This window comes from Ascaphus truei, chromosome 5 (assembly GCF_040206685.1).
Source record: "Ascaphus truei isolate aAscTru1 chromosome 5, aAscTru1.hap1, whole genome shotgun sequence".
Taxonomy (NCBI): Eukaryota; Metazoa; Chordata; class Amphibia; order Anura; family Ascaphidae; genus Ascaphus; species Ascaphus truei.
In genome coordinates, this window is record NC_134487.1 from 9,274,113 (window position 1) to 9,292,775 (window position 18,663).

At 56.3% G+C, this 18,663-nt stretch overlaps 1 protein-coding gene across 2 annotated transcripts in view; it reads left to right on the forward strand.

Annotated features, from left to right (window-relative positions):
* The window catches only part of TSPAN33 (tetraspanin 33), a 110,254-nt gene extending 94,758 nt beyond the window's left edge, over window positions 1-15,496 (forward strand). Inside the window, exons 7-8 of one of the 2 annotated variants that reach the window (XM_075599310.1) lie at window positions 12,876-13,064; window positions 14,195-15,496. In XM_075599310.1, coding sequence (XP_075455425.1) covers window positions 12,876-13,064; window positions 14,195-14,296 — 291 coding nt within the window. In that variant the 3' untranslated portion in view covers window positions 14,297-15,496. The remainder of the gene's footprint in view (window positions 1-12,875; window positions 13,065-14,194) is intronic. The other variant, XM_075599311.1, reaches the window with a different exon arrangement.
* The last annotated feature ends 3,167 nt before the right edge of the window (window positions 15,497-18,663 follow it).

Below are 18,663 nucleotides of genomic sequence, written 5' to 3' on the forward strand. Positions count from 1 at the left end.
TTACACACTGATCCTGGGAGGGAAAGGGTTACACACTGATCCTGGGAGGGAAAGGGTTACACACTGATCCTGGGAGGGAAAGGGTTACACTCTGATCCTGGGAGGGAAAGGGTTACACACTGATCCTGGGAGGGAAAGGGTTACACACTGATCCTGGGAGGGAGGGAAAGGGTTACACTCTGATCCTGGGAGGGAGGGAAAGGGTTACACTCTGATCCTGGGAGGGAAAGGGTTACACTCTGATCCTGGGAGGGAAAGGGTTACACTCTGATCCCGGGAGGGAGGGAAAGGGTTACACTCTGATCCTGGGAGGGAGGGAAAGGGTTACACGCTGATCCCGGGAGGGAAAGGGTTACGCGCTGATCCTGGGAGGGAAAGGGTTACACTCTGATCCCGGGAGGGAAAGGGTTACACTCTGATCCCGGGAGGGAAAGGGTTACACTCTGATCCCGGGAGGGAAAGGGTTCCACACTGATCCCGGGAGGGAAAGGGTTACACTCTGATCCCGGGAGGGAAAGGGTTACACACTGATCCTGGGAGGGAAAGGGTTACACTCTGATCCTGGGAGGGAAAGGGTTACACTCTGATCCCGGGAGGGAAAGGGTTACACACTGATCCTGGGAGGGAAAGGGTTACGCGCTGATCCTGAAAGGGAAAGGGTTACACGCTGATCCCGGGAGGGAAAGGGTTACACGCTGATCCCGGGAGGGAAAGGGTTACACGCTGATCCCGGGAGGGAAAGGGTTACACTCTGATCCCGGGAGGGAAAGGGTTACACTCTGATCCCGGGAGGGAAAGGGTTACACTCTGATCCCGGGAGGGAAAGGGTTACACTCTGATCCCGGGAGGGAAAGGGTTACACTCTGATCCCGGGAGGGAAAGGGTTACACTCTGATCCCGGGAGGGAAAGGGTTACACTCTGATCCCGGGAGGGAAAGGGTTACACTCTGATCCCGGGAGGGAAAGGGTTACACTCTGATCCCGGGAGGGAAAGGGTTACGCGCTGATCCCGGGAGGGAAAGGGTTACGCTCTGATCCCGGGAGGGAAAGGGTTACACTCTGATCCCGGGAGGGAAAGGGTTACACTCTGATCCCGGGAGGGAAAGGGTTACACTCTGATCCCGGGAGGGAAAGGGTTACACTCTGATCCCGGGAGGGAAAGGGTTACACTCTGATCCCGGGAGGGAAAGGGTTACACACTGATCCTGAAAGGGAAAGGGTTACACTCTGATCCTGGGAGGGAAAGGGTTACACTCTGATCCCGGGAGGGAAAGGGTTACACTCTGATCCCGGGAGGGAAAGGGTTACACTCTGATCCCGGGAGGGAAAGGGTTACACTCTGATCCCGGGAGGGAAAGGGTTACACACTGATCCTGAAAGGGAAAGGGTTACACTCTGATCCTGGGAGGGAAAGGGTTACGCGCTGATCCTGAAATGGAAAGGGTTACACTCTGATCCTGGGAGGGAAAGGGTTACACGCTGATCCCGGGAGGGAAAGGGTTACGCGCTGATCCTGGGAGGGAAAGGGTTACACGCTGATCCCGGGAGGGAAAGGGTTACACGCTGATCCCGGGAGGGAAAGGGTTACACTCTGATCCCGGGAGGGAAAGGGTTACACTCTGATCCCGGGAGGGAAAGGGTTACACTCTGATCCCGGGAGGGAAAGGGTTACACTCTGATCCCGGGAGGGAAAGGGTTACACTCTGATCCCGGGAGGGAAAGGGTTACACTCTGATCCCGGGAGGGAAAGGGTTACACTCTGATCCCGGGAGGGAAAGGGTTACACTCTGATCCCGGGAGGGAAAGGGTTACGCTCTGATCCCGGGAGGGAAAGGGTTACGCTCTGATCCCGGGAGGGAAAGGGTTACGCGCTGATCCCGGGAGGGAAAGGGTTACACTCTGATCCCAGGAGGGAAAGGGTTACACGCTGATCCCGGGAGGGAAAGGGTTACACTCTGATCCCGGGAGGGAAAGGGTTACACGCTGATCCCGGGAGGGAAAGGGTTACACTCTGATCCCGGGAGGGAAAGGGTTACACGCTGATCCTGAAAGGGAAAGGGTTACACACTGATCCTGGGAGGGAAAGGGTTACACGCTGATCCCGGGAGGGAAAGGGTTACACGCTGATCCCGGGAGGGAAAGGGTTACACTCTGATCCCGGGAGGGAAAGGGTTACACACTGATCCTGAAAGGGAAAGGGTTACACGTTGATCCCGGGAGGGAAAGGGTTACACGCTGATCCCGGGAGGGAAAGGGTTACACGCTGATCCCGGGAGGGAAAGGGTTACACGCTGATCCCGGGAGGGAAAGGGTTACACGCTGATCCCGGGAGGGAAAGGGTTACACACTGATCCTGGGAGGGAAAGGGTTACACGCTGATCCTGGGAGGGAAAGGGTTACACGCTGATCCCGGGAGGGAAAGGGTTACGCTCTGATCCTGGGAGGGAAAGGGTTACACACTGATCCCGGGAGGGAAAGGGTTACACACTGATCCCAGGAGGGAAAGGGTTACACTCTGATCCCGGGAATGAAAGGGTTACACGCTGATCCCGGGAGGGAAAGGGTTACACTCTGATCCTGGGAGGGAAAGGGTTACGCACTGATCCTGGGAGGGAAAGGGTTACACACTGATCCTGGGAGGGAAAGGGTTACACACTGATCCTGGGAGGGAAAGGGTTACACTCTGATCCCGGGAGGGAAAGGGTTACACTCTGATCCCGGGAGGGAAAGGGTTACACGCTGATCCTGGGAGGGAAAGGGTTACACGCTGATCCTGGGAGGGAAAGGGTTACACTCTGATCCCGGGAGGGAAAGGGTTACACTCTGATCCCGGGAGGGAAAGGGTTACGCTCTGATCCCGGGAGGGAAAGGGTTACACTCTGATCCCGGGAGGGAAAGGGTTACACTCTGATCCCGGGAGGGAAAGGGTTACACTCTGATCCCGGGAGGGAAAGGGTTACACTCTGATCCCGGGAGGGAAAGGGTTACACTCTGATCCTGGGAGGGAAAGGGTTACACTCTGATCCCGGGAGGGAAAGGGTTACACACTGATCCCGGGAGGGAAAGGGTTACACACTGATCCCGGGAGGGAAAGGGTTACACTCTGATCCCGGGAGGGAAAGGGTTACACGCTGATCCCGGGAGGGAAAGGGTTACACACTGATCCTGGGAGGGAGGGAAAGGGTTACACTCTGATCCTGGGAGGGAAAGGGTTACACTCTGATCCTGGGAGGGAAAGGGTTACACTCTGATCCTGGGAGGGAAAGGGTTACACTCTGATCCCGGGAGGGAGGGAAAGGGTTACACTCTGATCCTGGGAGGGAGGGAAAGGGTTACACGCTGATCCTGGGAGGGAGGGAAAGGGTTACACGCTGATCCCGGGAGGGAAAGGGTTACACGCTGATCCCGGGAGGGAAAGGGTTACACTCTGATCCTGGGAGGGAAAGGGTTACACACTGATCCTGGGAGGGAAAGGGTTACACACTGATCCTGGGAGGGAGGGAAAGGGTTACACTCTGATCCCGGGAGGGAAAGGGTTACACTCTGATCCCGGAAGGGAAAGGGTTACACTCTGATCCCGGGAGGGAAAGGGTTACGCTCTGATCCCGGGAGGGAAAGGGTTACACACTGATCCTGGGAGGGAAAGGGTTACACTCTGATCCCGGGAGGGATAGGGTTACACGCTGATCCCGGGAGGGAAAGGGTTACACGCTGATCCCGGGAGGGAAAGGGTTACACACTGATCCTGGGAGGGAAAGGGAAAGGGTTACACGCTGATCCCGGGAGGGAAAGGGTTACGCGCTGATCCCGGGAGGGAAAGGGTTACACTCTGATCCCGGGAGGGAAAGGGTTACACTCTGATCCCGGGAGGGAAAGGGTTACACTCTGATCCCGGGAGGGAAAGGGTTACACACTGATCCTGGGAGGGAAAGGGTTACACTCTGGTCCCGGGAGGGAAAGGGTTACACACTGATCCTGGGAGGGAAAGGGTTACACTCTGATCCTGGGAGGGAAAGGGTTACACTCTGATCCCGGGAGGGAAAGGGTTACACACTGATCCTGGGAGGGAAAGGGTTACGCGCTGATCCTGAAAGGGAAAGGGTTACACGCTGATCCCGGGAGGGAAAGGGTTACACGCTGATCCCGGGAGGGAAAGGGTTACACTCTGATCCCGGGAGGGAAAGGGTTACACTCTGATCCCGGGAGGGAAAGGGTTACACTCTGATCCCGGGAGTGAAAGGGTTACACTCTGATCCTGGGAGGGAAAGGGTTACGCGCTGATCCTGAAAGGGAAAGGGTTACACGCTGATCCCGGGAGGGAAAGGGTTACACGCTGATCCCGGGAGGGAAAGGGTTACACGCTGATCCCGGGAGGGAAAGGGTTACACACTGATCCTGGGAGGGAAAGGGTTACACGCTGATCCTGGGAGGGAAAGGGTTACACGCTGATCCCGGGAGGGAAAGGGTTACACGCTGATCCCGGGAGGGAAAGGGTTACACGCTGATCCCGGGAGGGAAAGGGTTACACGCTGATCCCGGGAGGGAAAGGGTTACACACTGATCCTGAAAGGGAAAGGGTTACGCACTGATCCTGGGAGGGAAAGGGTTACACGCTGATCCTGGGAGGGAAAGGGTTACACGCTGATCCTGGGAGGGAAAGGGTTACACGCTGATCCCGGGAGGGAAAGGGTTACGCTCTGATCCTGGGAGGGAAAGGGTTACACGCTGATCCCGGGAGGGAAAGGGTTACACACTGATCCTGGGAGGGAGGGAAAGGGTTACACTCTGATCCTGGGAGGGAAAGGGTTACACTCTGATCCCGGGAGGGAGGGAAAGGGTTACACTCTGATCCTGGGAGGGAGGGAAAGGGTTGCACGCTGATCCTGGGAGGGAGGGAAAGGGTTACACGCTGATCCCGGGAGGGAAAGGGTTACACGCTGATCCCGGGAGGGAAAGGGTTACACTCTGATCCTGGGAGGGAAAGGGTTACACACTGATCCTGGGAGGGAAAGGGTTACACACTGATCCTGGGAGGGAGGGAAAGGGTTACACTCTGATCCCGGGAGGGAAAGGGTTACACTCTGATCCCGGAAGGGAAAGGGTTACACTCTGATCCCGGGAGGGAAAGGGTTACGCTCTGATCCCGGGAGGGAAAGGGTTACACACTGATCCTGGGAGGGAAAGGGTTACACTCTGATCCCGGGAGGGAAAGGGTTACACGCTGATCCCGGGAGGGAAAGGGTTACACGCTGATCCCGGGAGGGAAAGGGTTACACACTGATCCTGGGAGGGAAAGGGAAAGGGTTACACGCTGATCCCGGGAGGGAAAGGGTTACGCGCTGATCCTGGGAGGGAAAGGGTTACACTCTGATCCCGGGAGGGAAAGGGTTACACTCTGATCCCGGGAGGGAAAGGGTTACACTCTGATCCCGGGAGGGAAAGGGTTACACACTGATCCTGGGAGGGAAAGGGTTACACTCTGGTCCCGGGAGGGAAAGGGTTACACACTGATCCTGGGAGGGAAAGGGTTACACTCTGATCCTGGGAGGGAAAGGGTTACACTCTGATCCCGGGAGGGAAAGGGTTACACACTGATCCTGGGAGGGAAAGGGTTACGCGCTGATCCTGAAAGGGAAAGGGTTACACGCTGATCCCGGGAGGGAAAGGGTTACACGCTGATCCCGGGAGGGAAAGGGTTACACTCTGATCCCGGGAGGGAAAGGGTTACACTCTGATCCCGGGAGGGAAAGGGTTACACTCTGATCCCGGGAGTGAAAGGGTTACACTCTGATCCTGGGAGGGAAAGGGTTACGCGCTGATCCTGAAAGGGAAAGGGTTACACGCTGATCCCGGGAGGGAAAGGGTTACACGCTGATCCCGGGAGGGAAAGGGTTACACTCTGATCCCGGGAGGGAAAGGGTTACACACTGATCCTGGGAGGGAAAGGGTTACACACTGATCCTGGGAGGGAAAGGGTTACACACTGATCCTGGGAGGGAAAGGGTTACACTCTGATCCTGGGAGGAAAAGGGTTACACACTGATCCTGGGAGGGAAAGGGTTACACGCTGATCCTGGGAGGGAAAGGGTTACACACTGATCCTGGGAGGGAAAGGGTTACACACTGATCCTGGGAGGGAAAGGGTTACACACTGATCCTGGGAGGGAAAGGGTTACACACTGATCCTGGGAGGGAAAGGGTTACACTCTGATCCTGGGAGGGAAAGGGTTACACACTGATCCTGGGAGGGAAAGGGTTACACACTGATCCTGGGAGGGAGGGAAAGGGTTACACTCTGATCCTGGGAGGGAAAGGGTTACACTCTGATCCTGGGAGGGAAAGGGTTACACTCTGATCCTGGGAGGGAAAGGGTTACACTCTGATCCCGGGAGGGAGGGAAAGGGTTACACTCTGATCCTGGGAGGGAGGGAAAGGGTTACACGCTGATCCCGGGAGGGAAAGGGTTACGCGCTGATCCTGGGAGGGAAAGGGTTACACTCTGATCCCGGGAGGGAAAGGGTTACACTCTGATCCCGGGAGGGAAAGGGTTACACTCTGATCCCGGGAGGGAAAGGGTTCCACACTGATCCCGGGAGGGAAAGGGTTACACTCTGATCCCGGGAGGGAAAGGGTTACACACTGATCCTGGGAGGGAAAGGGTTACACTCTGATCCTGGGAGGGAAAGGGTTACACTCTGATCCCGGGAGGGAAAGGGTTACACACTGATCCTGGGAGGGAAAGGGTTACGCGCTGATCCTGAAAGGGAAAGGGTTACACGCTGATCCCGGGAGGGAAAGGGTTACACGCTGATCCCGGGAGGGAAAGGGTTACACGCTGATCCCGGGAGGGAAAGGGTTACGCGCTGATCCCGGGAGGGAAAGGGTTACGCGCTGATCCTGGGAGGGAAAGGGTTACACGCTGATCCCGGGAGGGAAAGGGTTACACGCTGATCCCGGGAGGGAAAGGGTTACACTCTGATCCCGGGAGGGAAAGGGTTACACTCTGATCCCGGGAGGGAAAGGGTTACACTCTGATCCCGGGAGGGAAAGGGTTACACTCTGATCCCGGGAGGGAAAGGGTTACACTCTGATCCCGGGAGGGAAAGGGTTACACTCTGATCCCGGGAGGGAAAGGGTTACACTCTGATCCCGGGAGGGAAAGGGTTACACTCTGATCCCGGGAGGGAAAGGGTTACGCGCTGATCCCGGGAGGGAAAGGGTTACGCTCTGATCCCGGGAGGGAAAGGGTTACGCTCTGATCCCGGGAGGGAAAGGGTTACACTCTGATCCCGGGAGGGAAAGGGTTACACTCTGATCCCGGGAGGGAAAGGGTTACGCGCTGATCCCGGGAGGGAAAGGGTTACGCGCTGATCCCGGGAGGGAAAGGGTTACGCGCTGATCCCGGGAGGGAAAGGGTTACGCTCTGATCCCGGGAGGGAAAGGGTTACGCTCTGATCCCGGGAGGGAAAGGGTTACGCGCTGATCCCGGGAGGGAAAGGGTTACACTCTGATCCCAGGAGGGAAAGGGTTACACGCTGATCCCGGGAGGGAAAGGGTTACACTCTGATCCCGGGAGGGAAAGGGTTACACGCTGATCCCGGGAGGGAAAGGGTTACACTCTGATCCCGGGAGGGAAAGGGTTACACGCTGATCCTGAAAGGGAAAGGGTTACACACTGATCCTGGGAGGGAAAGGGTTACACGCTGATCCCGGGAGGGAAAGGGTTACACGCTGATCCCGGGAGGGAAAGGGTTACACTCTGATCCCGGGAGGGAAAGGGTTACACACTGATCCTGAAAGGGAAAGGGTTACACGTTGATCCCGGGAGGGAAAGGGTTACACGCTGATCCCGGGAGGGAAAGGGTTACACGCTGATCCCGGGAGGGAAAGGGTTACACGCTGATCCCGGGAGGGAAAGGGTTACACGCTGATCCCGGGAGGGAAAGGGTTACACACTGATCCTGGGAGGGAAAGGGTTACACGCTGATCCTGGGAGGGAAAGGGTTACACGCTGATCCCGGGAGGGAAAGGGTTACACGCTGATCCCGGGAGGGAAAGGGTTACACGCTGATCCCGGGAGGGAAAGGGTTACACGCTGATCCCGGGAGGGAAAGGGTTACACACTGATCCTGAAAGGGAAAGGGTTACGCACTGATCCTGGGAGGGAAAGGGTTACACGCTGATCCTGGGAGGGAAAGGGTTACACGCTGATCCTGGGAGGGAAAGGGTTACACGCTGATCCCGGGAGGGAAAGGGTTACGCTCTGATCCTGGGAGGGAAAGGGTTACACACTGATCCCGGGAGGGAAAGGGTTACACACTGATCCCAGGAGGGAAAGGGTTACACTCTGATCCCGGGAATGAAAGGGTTACACGCTGATCCCGGGAGGGAAAGGGTTACACGCTGATCCTGAAAGGGAAAGGGTTACACACTGATCCTGGGAGGGAAAGGGTTACACGCTGATCCCGGGAGGGAAAGGGTTACACGCTGATCCCGGGAGGGAAAGGGTTACACTCTGATCCCGGGAGGGAAAGGGTTACACACTGATCCTGAAAGGGAAAGGGTTACACGTTGATCCCGGGAGGGAAAGGGTTACACGCTGATCCCGGGAGGGAAAGGGTTACACACTGATCCTGGGAGGGAAAGGGTTACACTCTGATCCCGGGAGGGAAAGGGTTACACTCTGATCCCGGGAGGGAAAGGGTTACACGCTGATCCTGGGAGGGAAAGGGTTACACGCTGATCCTGGGAGGGAAAGGGTTACACTCTGATCCCGGGAGGGAAAGGGTTACACTCTGATCCCGGGAGGGAAAGGGTTACGCTCTGATCCCGGGAGGGAAAGGGTTACACTCTGATCCCGGGAGGGAAAGGGTTACACTCTGATCCCGGGAGGGAAAGGGTTACACTCTGATCCCGGGAGGGAAAGGGTTACACTCTGATCCCGGGAGGGAAAGGGTTACACTCTGATCCTGGGAGGGAAAGGGTTACACTCTGATCCCGGGAGGGAAAGGGTTACACACTGATCCCGGGAGGGAAAGGGTTACACACTGATCCCGGGAGGGAAAGGGTTACACTCTGATCCCGGGAGGGAAAGGGTTACACGCTGATCCCGGGAGGGAAAGGGTTACACACTGATCCTGGGAGGGAGGGAAAGGGTTACACTCTGATCCTGGGAGGGAAAGGGTTACACTCTGATCCTGGGAGGGAAAGGGTTACACTCTGATCCTGGGAGGGAAAGGGTTACACTCTGATCCCGGGAGGGAGGGAAAGGGTTACACTCTGATCCTGGGAGGGAGGGAAAGGGTTACACGCTGATCCTGGGAGGGAGGGAAAGGGTTACACGCTGATCCCGGGAGGGAAAGGGTTACACGCTGATCCCGGGAGGGAAAGGGTTACACTCTGATCCTGGGAGGGAAAGGGTTACACACTGATCCTGGGAGGGAAAGGGTTACACACTGATCCTGGGAGGGAGGGAAAGGGTTACACTCTGATCCCGGGAGGGAAAGGGTTACACGCTGATCCCGGGAGGGAAAGGGTTACACACTGATCCTGGGAGGGAAAGGGAAAGGGTTACACGCTGATCCCGGGAGGGAAAGGGTTACGCGCTGATCCTGGGAGGGAAAGGGTTACACTCTGATCCCGGGAGGGAAAGGGTTACACTCTGATCCCGGGAGGGAAAGGGTTACACTCTGATCCCGGGAGGGAAAGGGTTACACACTGATCCTGGGAGGGAAAGGGTTACACTCTGGTCCCGGGAGGGAAAGGGTTACACACTGATCCTGGGAGGGAAAGGGTTACACTCTGATCCTGGGAGGGAAAGGGTTACACTCTGATCCCGGGAGGGAAAGGGTTACACACTGATCCTGGGAGGGAAAGGGTTACGCGCTGATCCTGAAAGGGAAAGGGTTACACGCTGATCCCGGGAGGGAAAGGGTTACACGCTGATCCCGGGAGGGAAAGGGTTACACTCTGATCCCGGGAGGGAAAGGGTTACACTCTGATCCCGGGAGGGAAAGGGTTACACTCTGATCCCGGGAGTGAAAGGGTTACACTCTGATCCCGGGAGGGAAAGGGTTACACTCTGATCCCGGGAGGGAAAGGGTTACACTCTGATCCCGGGAGGGAAAGGGTTACACTCTGATCCCGGGAGGGAAAGGGTTACACTCTGATCCCGGGAGGGAAAGGGTTACACTCTGATCCCGGGAGGGAAAGGGTTACACGCTGATCCCGGGAGGGAAAGGGTTACGCTCTGATCCCGGGAGGGAAAGGGTTACACGCTGATCCCGGGAGGGAAAGGGTTACACACTGATCCCGGGAGGGAAAGGGTTACACACTGATCCCGGGAGGGAAAGGGTTACGCTCTGATCCCGGGAGGGAAAGGGTTACACGCTGATCCCGGGAGGTAAAGGGTTACACTCTGATCCCGGGAGGGAAAGGGTTACACTGATAGAAATCCACTGGGAGATTTACATGGGCGGATCCCTCCCAGGATCAGACTCTTATTTCCCAGTGTGCATTATACCGGATCCCTGCATCTCCGGAATCAGCGCGGCGCCCGCCCAGTAACCCGCCGTACGGCGCCGCGCAGGGTCAGCGCCAAATCTGTTCAATATGACGTCTAGTAATAAAACACTAACTGCTGAGAAGGCGTCGCGTGACTAAGTGCTTCCATCGCTACGGCGGCCCCTGAATAGATTTTGGGGGCGCACGTTTTTATAGCTTCGGGGTCAGAGCTGGATGTAAATCCACAAGTGTCCACAAGGTGGAAGCACCAACCTTGGCCAGATCTTTAAAGGTGCAGTCCCACTTTAGGATGTAACTAATGGCAGTGACAGGGTTAATAGGATGTAACTAGGTGGTGGATCATGTATATATACACATTAACCCTTTCCCTGCCAGAGGGGCCAGTAACATATTGAATCTGCCCTGTGTTCTTTAGTCTCGGTTACACGGGGGATCTCGTTGGGTTCTGCATAACCTGCTTTATAAATGCCCCCTTTATAGGCGCTATAAATGCACTTATTGTTCTGTAAACGTGACGCTTAGAGAGGCGCGTCCTATGTAGCCGGCCCAGAAATATATGTTTCCATAACGCCGGTTTTCTTGGATTTCTCTCACCCCTTAAGGTAACTGTTTCATTTCCGTGTGTCTTGTGAAATATTCTTGTTTGTATTCTTTCTCCAGGAACACAGATACCAGCGCAGCAGCTGCTTCTGTACGTCTGCTTCCTGGCATCATACTTACTCTGCAAGCAAATACAAAAATAACAATATACCTATGCTTTAGAGCAGGGGCGCGCGCACTTTTCCTGCTGCGCCCCCCTGTCTGCCTGCTCCGAAGCTCGCGCCCCCCTGTCTGCCTGCTCCGAAGCTCGCGCCCCCCTGTCTGCCTGCTCCGAAACTCGCGCCCCCCCTGTCTGCCTGCTCCGAAGCTCGCGCCCCCCCTGTCTGCCTGCTCCGAAGCTCGCGCCCCCCTGTCTGCCTGCTCCGAAGCTCGCGCCCCCCTGTCTGCCTGCTCCGAAGCTCGCGCCCCCCTGTCTGCCTGCTCCGAAGCTCGCGCCCCCCTGTCTGCCTGCTCCGAAGCTCGCGCCCCCCTGTCTGCCTGCTCCGAAGCTCGCGCCCCCCTGTCTGCCTGCTCCGAAGCTCGCGCCCCCCTGTCTGCCTGCTCCGAAGCTCGCGCCCCCCTGTCTGCCTGCTCCGAAGCTCGCGCCCCCCTGTCTGCCTGCTCCGAAGCTCGCGCCCCCCTGTCTGCCTGCTCCGAAGCTCGCGCCCCCCTGTCTGCCTGCTCCGAAGCTCGCGCCCCCCTGTCTGCCTGCTCCGAAGCACACGGGCAAAAAACAAATATTTTTCTGTGCATGTTTTTTTTTCAATCTCTTCATACATATTCACCCAGCCACTTCTGAGTCCCAGCTGCAAAACGGGGCCAGAATTAGGAAGAGATATGTCCAGTAAACCCCCCCCCCCCCCCTCACATTCCCAGTGTTTACGTTGTCAGGATAAAGTTTAATTTAATGGTTTAAAAATCCTTCCCGGTCTCATTTATTTATCTGTATCTGTCTATATCTCCGCGGCCATCAGCGCGGCGTTCTGTGCCCCGGCGCCGTTTAATCGTGCGTCTGAAACTAGCCGGAGGAATAAAGCCAGCAGGGTTCTTTATAAAAGGGTCACTGACCCCCGATACCAGGTGTGGGCAACTCCAGCCCTCGAAGGTCACCAACAGGTCAGGTTTTCCAGATATTTCTGCTTCAGCACAGGTGGCTCAGTCGACGACTGAGCCACCTGTGCTGAAGCTGGGACTGATTGTGCCACCGGTGCTGAAGCAGGGATATCCTGAAAACCTGGCCTGTTGGTGGCCCTCGGGGACAGGAGTTGCTCACTCTTGGTTTTTAAGATATTTAACTTTGAACAATGTCTGATCCTTCTGAATAAAACCTCCGGGTTTACGTGTTGCCGCTTCGGCCGCTCTACGTCAGGTGCCGAGTATATCCGTGCGGGCTCCAAGTGGAAGAGAACACAGCCTTTGAAGTGGTTGTCCGTGAACCCAGCTCAGATCCCCGTGTCCGCTCCTTGTAACCTTGGGCAAGTCTCTATCTCCGTGTCGCCCGCACGAACATTAGAGTGTAAGCTCTTTGGGGGAGATAGGGGTTGTGCCGGCAGAATGTCTGTGCAGCGCTGCGTATAATCTCAGAGCTGCGAGGGGAAATAAACGGTTAGTTATAATGAAATAAGAAAAGATTATTAAAATAATGGAAAGGATGTTTCCTTTTAAATAAAGTGTGAGGGGCGACATGTCCAGTCCCGGACCGGTCCTGGTTGGGTATTCCAGGGTGTCGGTGGCTGTAAGTAAGAGTTATATGTGCCAATGAACTTGTGCAGTTGCGCACTCCCTTCCTGTGCCCGCAGGCCGTCGTCAACACCAAGTGCGGACAGGGGATGCAGGCCCTGGACTATCTGCAGGCCGGAGAGTTCATCCACATCAACGGCTGCATTGACCGACTGGTCAACTGGCTGCACAGCAACCTGTTCCTGCTGGGAGGGGTGGCGCTGGGACTGGCCATACCGCAGGTAAGACCGCCGGCGTGGCCAAAACGTGCCGGGAATGTCGCCATCTTCCCCAAACTCGTCAGTGCTGCCAATACTTGTTGATTTATTGATGACGGAAGAAAGCGCAAAGTTCTTTTGTGGCCGTTTTACGAAGTGAGGACCGCAACGCACGTTTCTGACGCAATGCGTTCCCGTTGGCGTGTCATTCTTGCCCGTCGCTTGCAACGGACGCGGGTTAGAAGATGGATGCCAGGCGGGGGCTCCCTCAGCTTATTAACAAAAAAACAATGTGCCCTTCATCACCAAATAAAGAAAATCGGCCAGATCTTTGCGTTACTCATGGTTACGTTTGGTTCAGGAAGAAATACCCCCAGATTCAGTAATCTCCGATACTGGGTAACGTGTCCAGGCTGGCGTTAACGCCCATTGCCTTGTACAGGAGGTAATGTCCGATGGCGTGTTCACCGTATCCGAGCTCTGTGAATAACGCTCTTATCTTGTTACATTCTTCGCAGGAGGGTTTTTTCTCTGCCCAGCTGCGTGGGATCGCACATTTTAACGCTATTACATATATAGTTATATATTATTTTTTTTACCTTATTTGAAACAAAGGGGTCCCCCTGAGGTGAAGCAAAGGACCACTCCGTCCCCTGAGATATTTCATTATAAAATTGCCTTACAATATTTTTTCTCCTGGGGAAACAAAATGGCCACTGGGGTCCGCCTCATCCTGGCAGCCTATAAAACGCTGTCACTCTGCAGCTTCTGAATGGGTGTCCCTCCCCCCCCAAGACATCTTTGTTTTATTCTTGCAAGTACTGGCGAAAGTAATAAATATCCTGGCAATTTGGGGGGAAAGGGGTGTGGGGGGAGGGGGGGTTGTCCCGTTTTTTAATTCCAGGGGACGCTCTGGTTTATAGAAGGTAAAATAATGAAAATTCTTTATTTGTGGGCTGGGGTTTGTTGCTTTAACGTGAGCTCTCTGTAGTACTGCAGCACAAGAAGGAAAGGGAAGTATCACTGAGGAAAGCAGAAGGTGCTTAATACAAAGGCAGCAGGCTCTGTTAGTAGACATGTTAATGTCCTGTAGGAGGGGAGCTCCTGTGTTAACTCTTTGTAAAATCTTTTTTTCCCGCCTTTTTTTCTGCCAGCTGGTTGGCATTCTCCTCTCACAGATCCTGACCAATCAGATCCGGGACCAAGTCAAACTGCAGAGCTACAACCAGCAGCACCGCTCCGACCCTTGGTACTGACGGGGGGCAGAGAGTCCAGTGTATGCGCCACGTGGGATACTGCGCACACACCGTTGCCACGTCTCAGAGGGGGGGAGGCGCGTTTACCCCCCCTGCCAGAGCGCAGAGGAGGCGGCGCAGGAACACACTCCACTCCAGTGACGCGCGTCTGTGAGAGTAACGAGGTTCTGACTGTATTTCATTGGGAATTAACACTTTACACAGAGAGGAGAGCGTGGAGCCGGCGAGCGCGCGGCACGGTCATTAAAATCGCCTGCGTGTTTAACGTGGCGCTCACTCTCCAGGTGCAGGACAAAGCGCCAGTAACAGGGGGTCTTTGTTACCGAAGGAGGAACGCAGTATTTGGGGGTCTCTGTTACATAGGTTTCCGTTAGTGTATCCTCTTCACATGTTTTGGGTTTAAAACCCACGTTTTACCTGTTTCACGGCCGGGGGGGCCTGGGGAGTTTATTTGGGAGTTTATTGGTTTGAGGAATACTCATGCAAAACTTCCCATGACTGCCGGGTGTTTAAAATGGAAGCTAAATGCGGAGCGGCGAGGAAGTTTGAGATCAGCCGGGCGGTGTTATTTATCCGTGTCTCCCAGCTGCAGATCCGGGAATTATCCCCCGGGAACGCGTCCCCGTTGCTTTCAATAAACAAACATTTTCCTTGGTGCAAACTTCTTGCCCTCGTTTTGCAGCCGGGAGACTCTGATGCCCCCCCCCCCCCCCCCCCCCGCCGGGCTCTACAGACGAGCAAAACCGTCCGTTGATTTGAAATCCCTGGGGGGTTATTGTAACGTTATCCGGGTGTACAAGTGGGACAAATCCCCAGTGCAAAATAATTGTGGGTTTCCTTTTCTGTGATTGTGGTGCTGGTCTGTATTTTTGTTGCCTGGAGACGACAGTGAAGACGCCATGTTTTAAATCCCGATGCGGATAACCTATCCCGCCATTGATTTGTCACTAGAGTTTATCACTTTTTCCCGTTTTTAACCCTAGCACCATTTTTTATTTTAATTTTATTTATTTTTACTTAAGTTTTGAAATGTGGGAATTTCCAGAAATAAGATGACACATAAAATGACATCATATCCGTCCCGGGTCATCGTTCTGCTGCTTTGTGTGGTAACGGGGTCACGCAGCGTCCTAACGTGGGTCACAGGGGGGGCTTGCGTTTTGGGGACGGAGGCCATCTTAATAAAGTATTTTTAAATCGTTCCTGAAGGATTTCATGGACAGGAAAACGTGATCAAACGCGATGCGCAGGGAACGCGACGCGCAGGGAACGCGACGCGCAGGCGGAGGGAACGCGACGCGCAGGGAACGCGACGCGCAGGCGCAGGGAACGCGACGCGCAGGCGGAGGGAACGCGACGCGCAGGCGGAGGGAACGCGACACGCAGGCGGAGGGAACGCGACGCGCAGGCGGAGGGAACGCGACGCGCAGGCGGAGGGAATCCTCTCCCGCGTACAAATCCCTTCCAATCATTTCAAAAACGGCTTAAAAATATTTACATTTTATTTATTTCTTTAAGCGGGGCAGAAACTGGGCCGGTTTAACCCTCTAACTTTAGATGTAACATTATTAAGCGTATTATATGAAATGGTTCTGTTGCATTATTATCTTTATGTCCCTTTGTACTGCCAGCAGCATATGTTGGTGCCATAATAATAACTACCATTAGCCCACTTTGGCCTAACACTTTTTGGTCCAAAGTGTCTGTTCTTTAAATTCTTAACTGTGAATCCATCCGTCCCGTCCCGCCCCCCCGCTCCCGTCCCGCTCCCGTCTTGTCCCGTCCCTTCCTGCCCCCTCCCCCCCCGCCCCCGTCCCGCTCCCGTCCCGCTCCCATCCCTTCCCTCCCCCCCCACCCCGTCCCGCTCCCGTCCCCGCCCCCTTCCTGCCCCCTCCCCCCCCGCCCCCGTCCCGCTCCCGTCCCACTCCCATCCCTTCCCGCCCCCTCCCCCCCACCCCCGTCCCCGCCCCCTTCCTGCCCCCTCCCCCCCGTCCCGCTCCCATCCCTTCCCGCCCCCCCCCACCCCCGTCCCGCCCCCTCCCCCCCCGTCCCGCTCCCGTCCCGCCCCCCCCGCTCCCGTCTTGTCCCGCTCCCGTCCCACTCCCATCCCTTCCCGCCCCCTCCCCCCCCGCTCCCTTCCCCCCCCCTCCCCCCCGTCCCGCTCCACCCGCAGGTGTTTCTTGCACTTGAGAGAAATCTAATTTATTCTTTGCATTAAATATGGCTGCCATGGTGAACTTTCCTAACCGTTTGCTTTGGAACGGCCCAGATCGCTGAAGCGTTGGATTTGCTGCGGCATTGCTTCCTGAGCAGACGGCGTGAGCTGTCTCCGCCCTGTGGGGCTTCCCTCAGACATTACTTTGCGCACGCATCCTGCATGATAATGGAAGATGTGTCTCAGGGGTTGGTCGGGTTTACCTTTTGTCACTTGGGCGATGTCCATATGGGCTGAATATTTCTGTCGGGTATCCCGGGTATTCAGCATGCAGGCCGGGTATTCAGCATGCAATCCGGGTATTCCGCATGCAGCCGGGTATCTTGGGTAGTCCGCATGCAGGCCGGGTATCCCCTGTAGTAAGCATGCAGGCCGGGTATCCCGGGTAGTCAGCATGCAGGCCGGGTATCCCGGGTATTCAGCATGCAGGCCGGGTATCCCGGGTATTCAGCATGCAGGCTGGGTATTCAGCATGCAGGCCGGGTATCCCGGGTAGTCAGCATGCAGGCCGGGTATCCCGGGTAGTCAGCATGCAGGCCGGGTATCCCGGGTAGTCAGCATGCAGGCCGGGTATCCCGGGTAGTTAGCATGCAGGCCGGGTATCCCGGGTAATCGGCATGTAGGCCGGGTATCCCGGGTATTCAGCATGTAGGCCAGGTATCCCGGGTATTCAGCATGCAGGCCGGGTATCCCGGGTATTCAGCATGCAGGCCGGGTATCCCCGGTATTCAGCATGCAGGCCGGGTATCCCCGGTATTCAGCATACAGACCGGCTATTCAGCATGCAGGCCGGGTATCCCGGGTATTCAGCATGCAGGCTGGGTATCCCAGGTATTCAGCATGCAGGCCGGGTATCCCGGGTATTCAGCATGCAGGCCGGGTATCCCGGGTATTCAGCATGCAGGCCGGATATCCCCGGTATTCAGCATGCAGGCCGGGTATCCCGGGTAGTCAGTATGCAGGCCGGGTATTCAGCATGCAGGCCGGGTATCCCCGTTATTCAGCATGCAGGCCGGGTATCCCGGGTATTCAGCATGCAGGCCGGGTATCCCGGGTAGTCAGTATGCAGGCCGGGTATCCCCGTTATTCAGCATGCAGGCCGAGTATCCCGGGTAGTCAGTATGCAGGCCGGATATCCCGGGTATTCAGCATGCAGGCCAGGTATCCGGGTATTCAGCATGCAGGCCGGGTATCCCGGGTATTCAGCATGCAGACCGGGTATCCCCGGTATTCAGCATGGAGGCCGGGTATTCAGGATGGAGGCCGGGTATCCCCGTTATTCAGCATGGAGGCCGGGTATCCCCGTTATTCAGCATGCAGGCCGGGTATCCCCGTTATTCAGCATGGAGGCCGGGTATCCCGGGTATTCAGCATGCAGGCCGGGTATCCCGGGTATTCAGCATGCAGGCCGGGTATCCCCGGTATTCAGCATGGAGGCCGGGTATCCCGGGTAGTCAGTATGCAGGCCGGATATCCCGGGTATTCAGCATGGAGGCCGGGTATCCCGGGTATTCAGCATGGAGGCCGGGTATCCCGGGTATTCAGCATGCAGGCCGGGTATCCAGCATGCGGGCCGGGTATCCCGGGTATTCAGCATGCAGGCAGGGTATCCCGGGTATTCAGCATGCAGGCCAGGTATCCGGGTATTCAGCATACAGGCCGGGTATCCCCGTTATTCAGCATGCAGGCCGGGTATCCCCGTTATTCAGCATGCAGGCCGGGTATCCCGGGTATTCAGCATTCAGGCCGGGTATCCCGGGTATTCAGCATGCAGGCCGGGTATCCCCGGTATTAAGCATGCAGGACGGGTATCCCGGGTATTCAGCATGCTGGAAAGGTATCCCCGATATTCAGCATGCAGGCCGGGTATCCCGGGTATTCAGCATGCAGGCCGGGTATTCAGCATGCAGGCCGGGTATCCCGGGTTTTCAGCATGCAGGCCGGGTATCCCGGGTATTCAGCATGCAGGCCGGGTATCCCGGGTATTCAGCATGCAGGCCGGGTATCCCCGGTATTCAGCATGGAGGCCGGGTATTCAGCATGCAGGCCAGGTATCCCCAGTATTCAGCATGGAGGCCGGGTATCCCTGGTAGTCAGCATGCAGGCCGGGTATCCCGGGTATTCAGCATGGAGGCCGGGTATCCCGGGTATT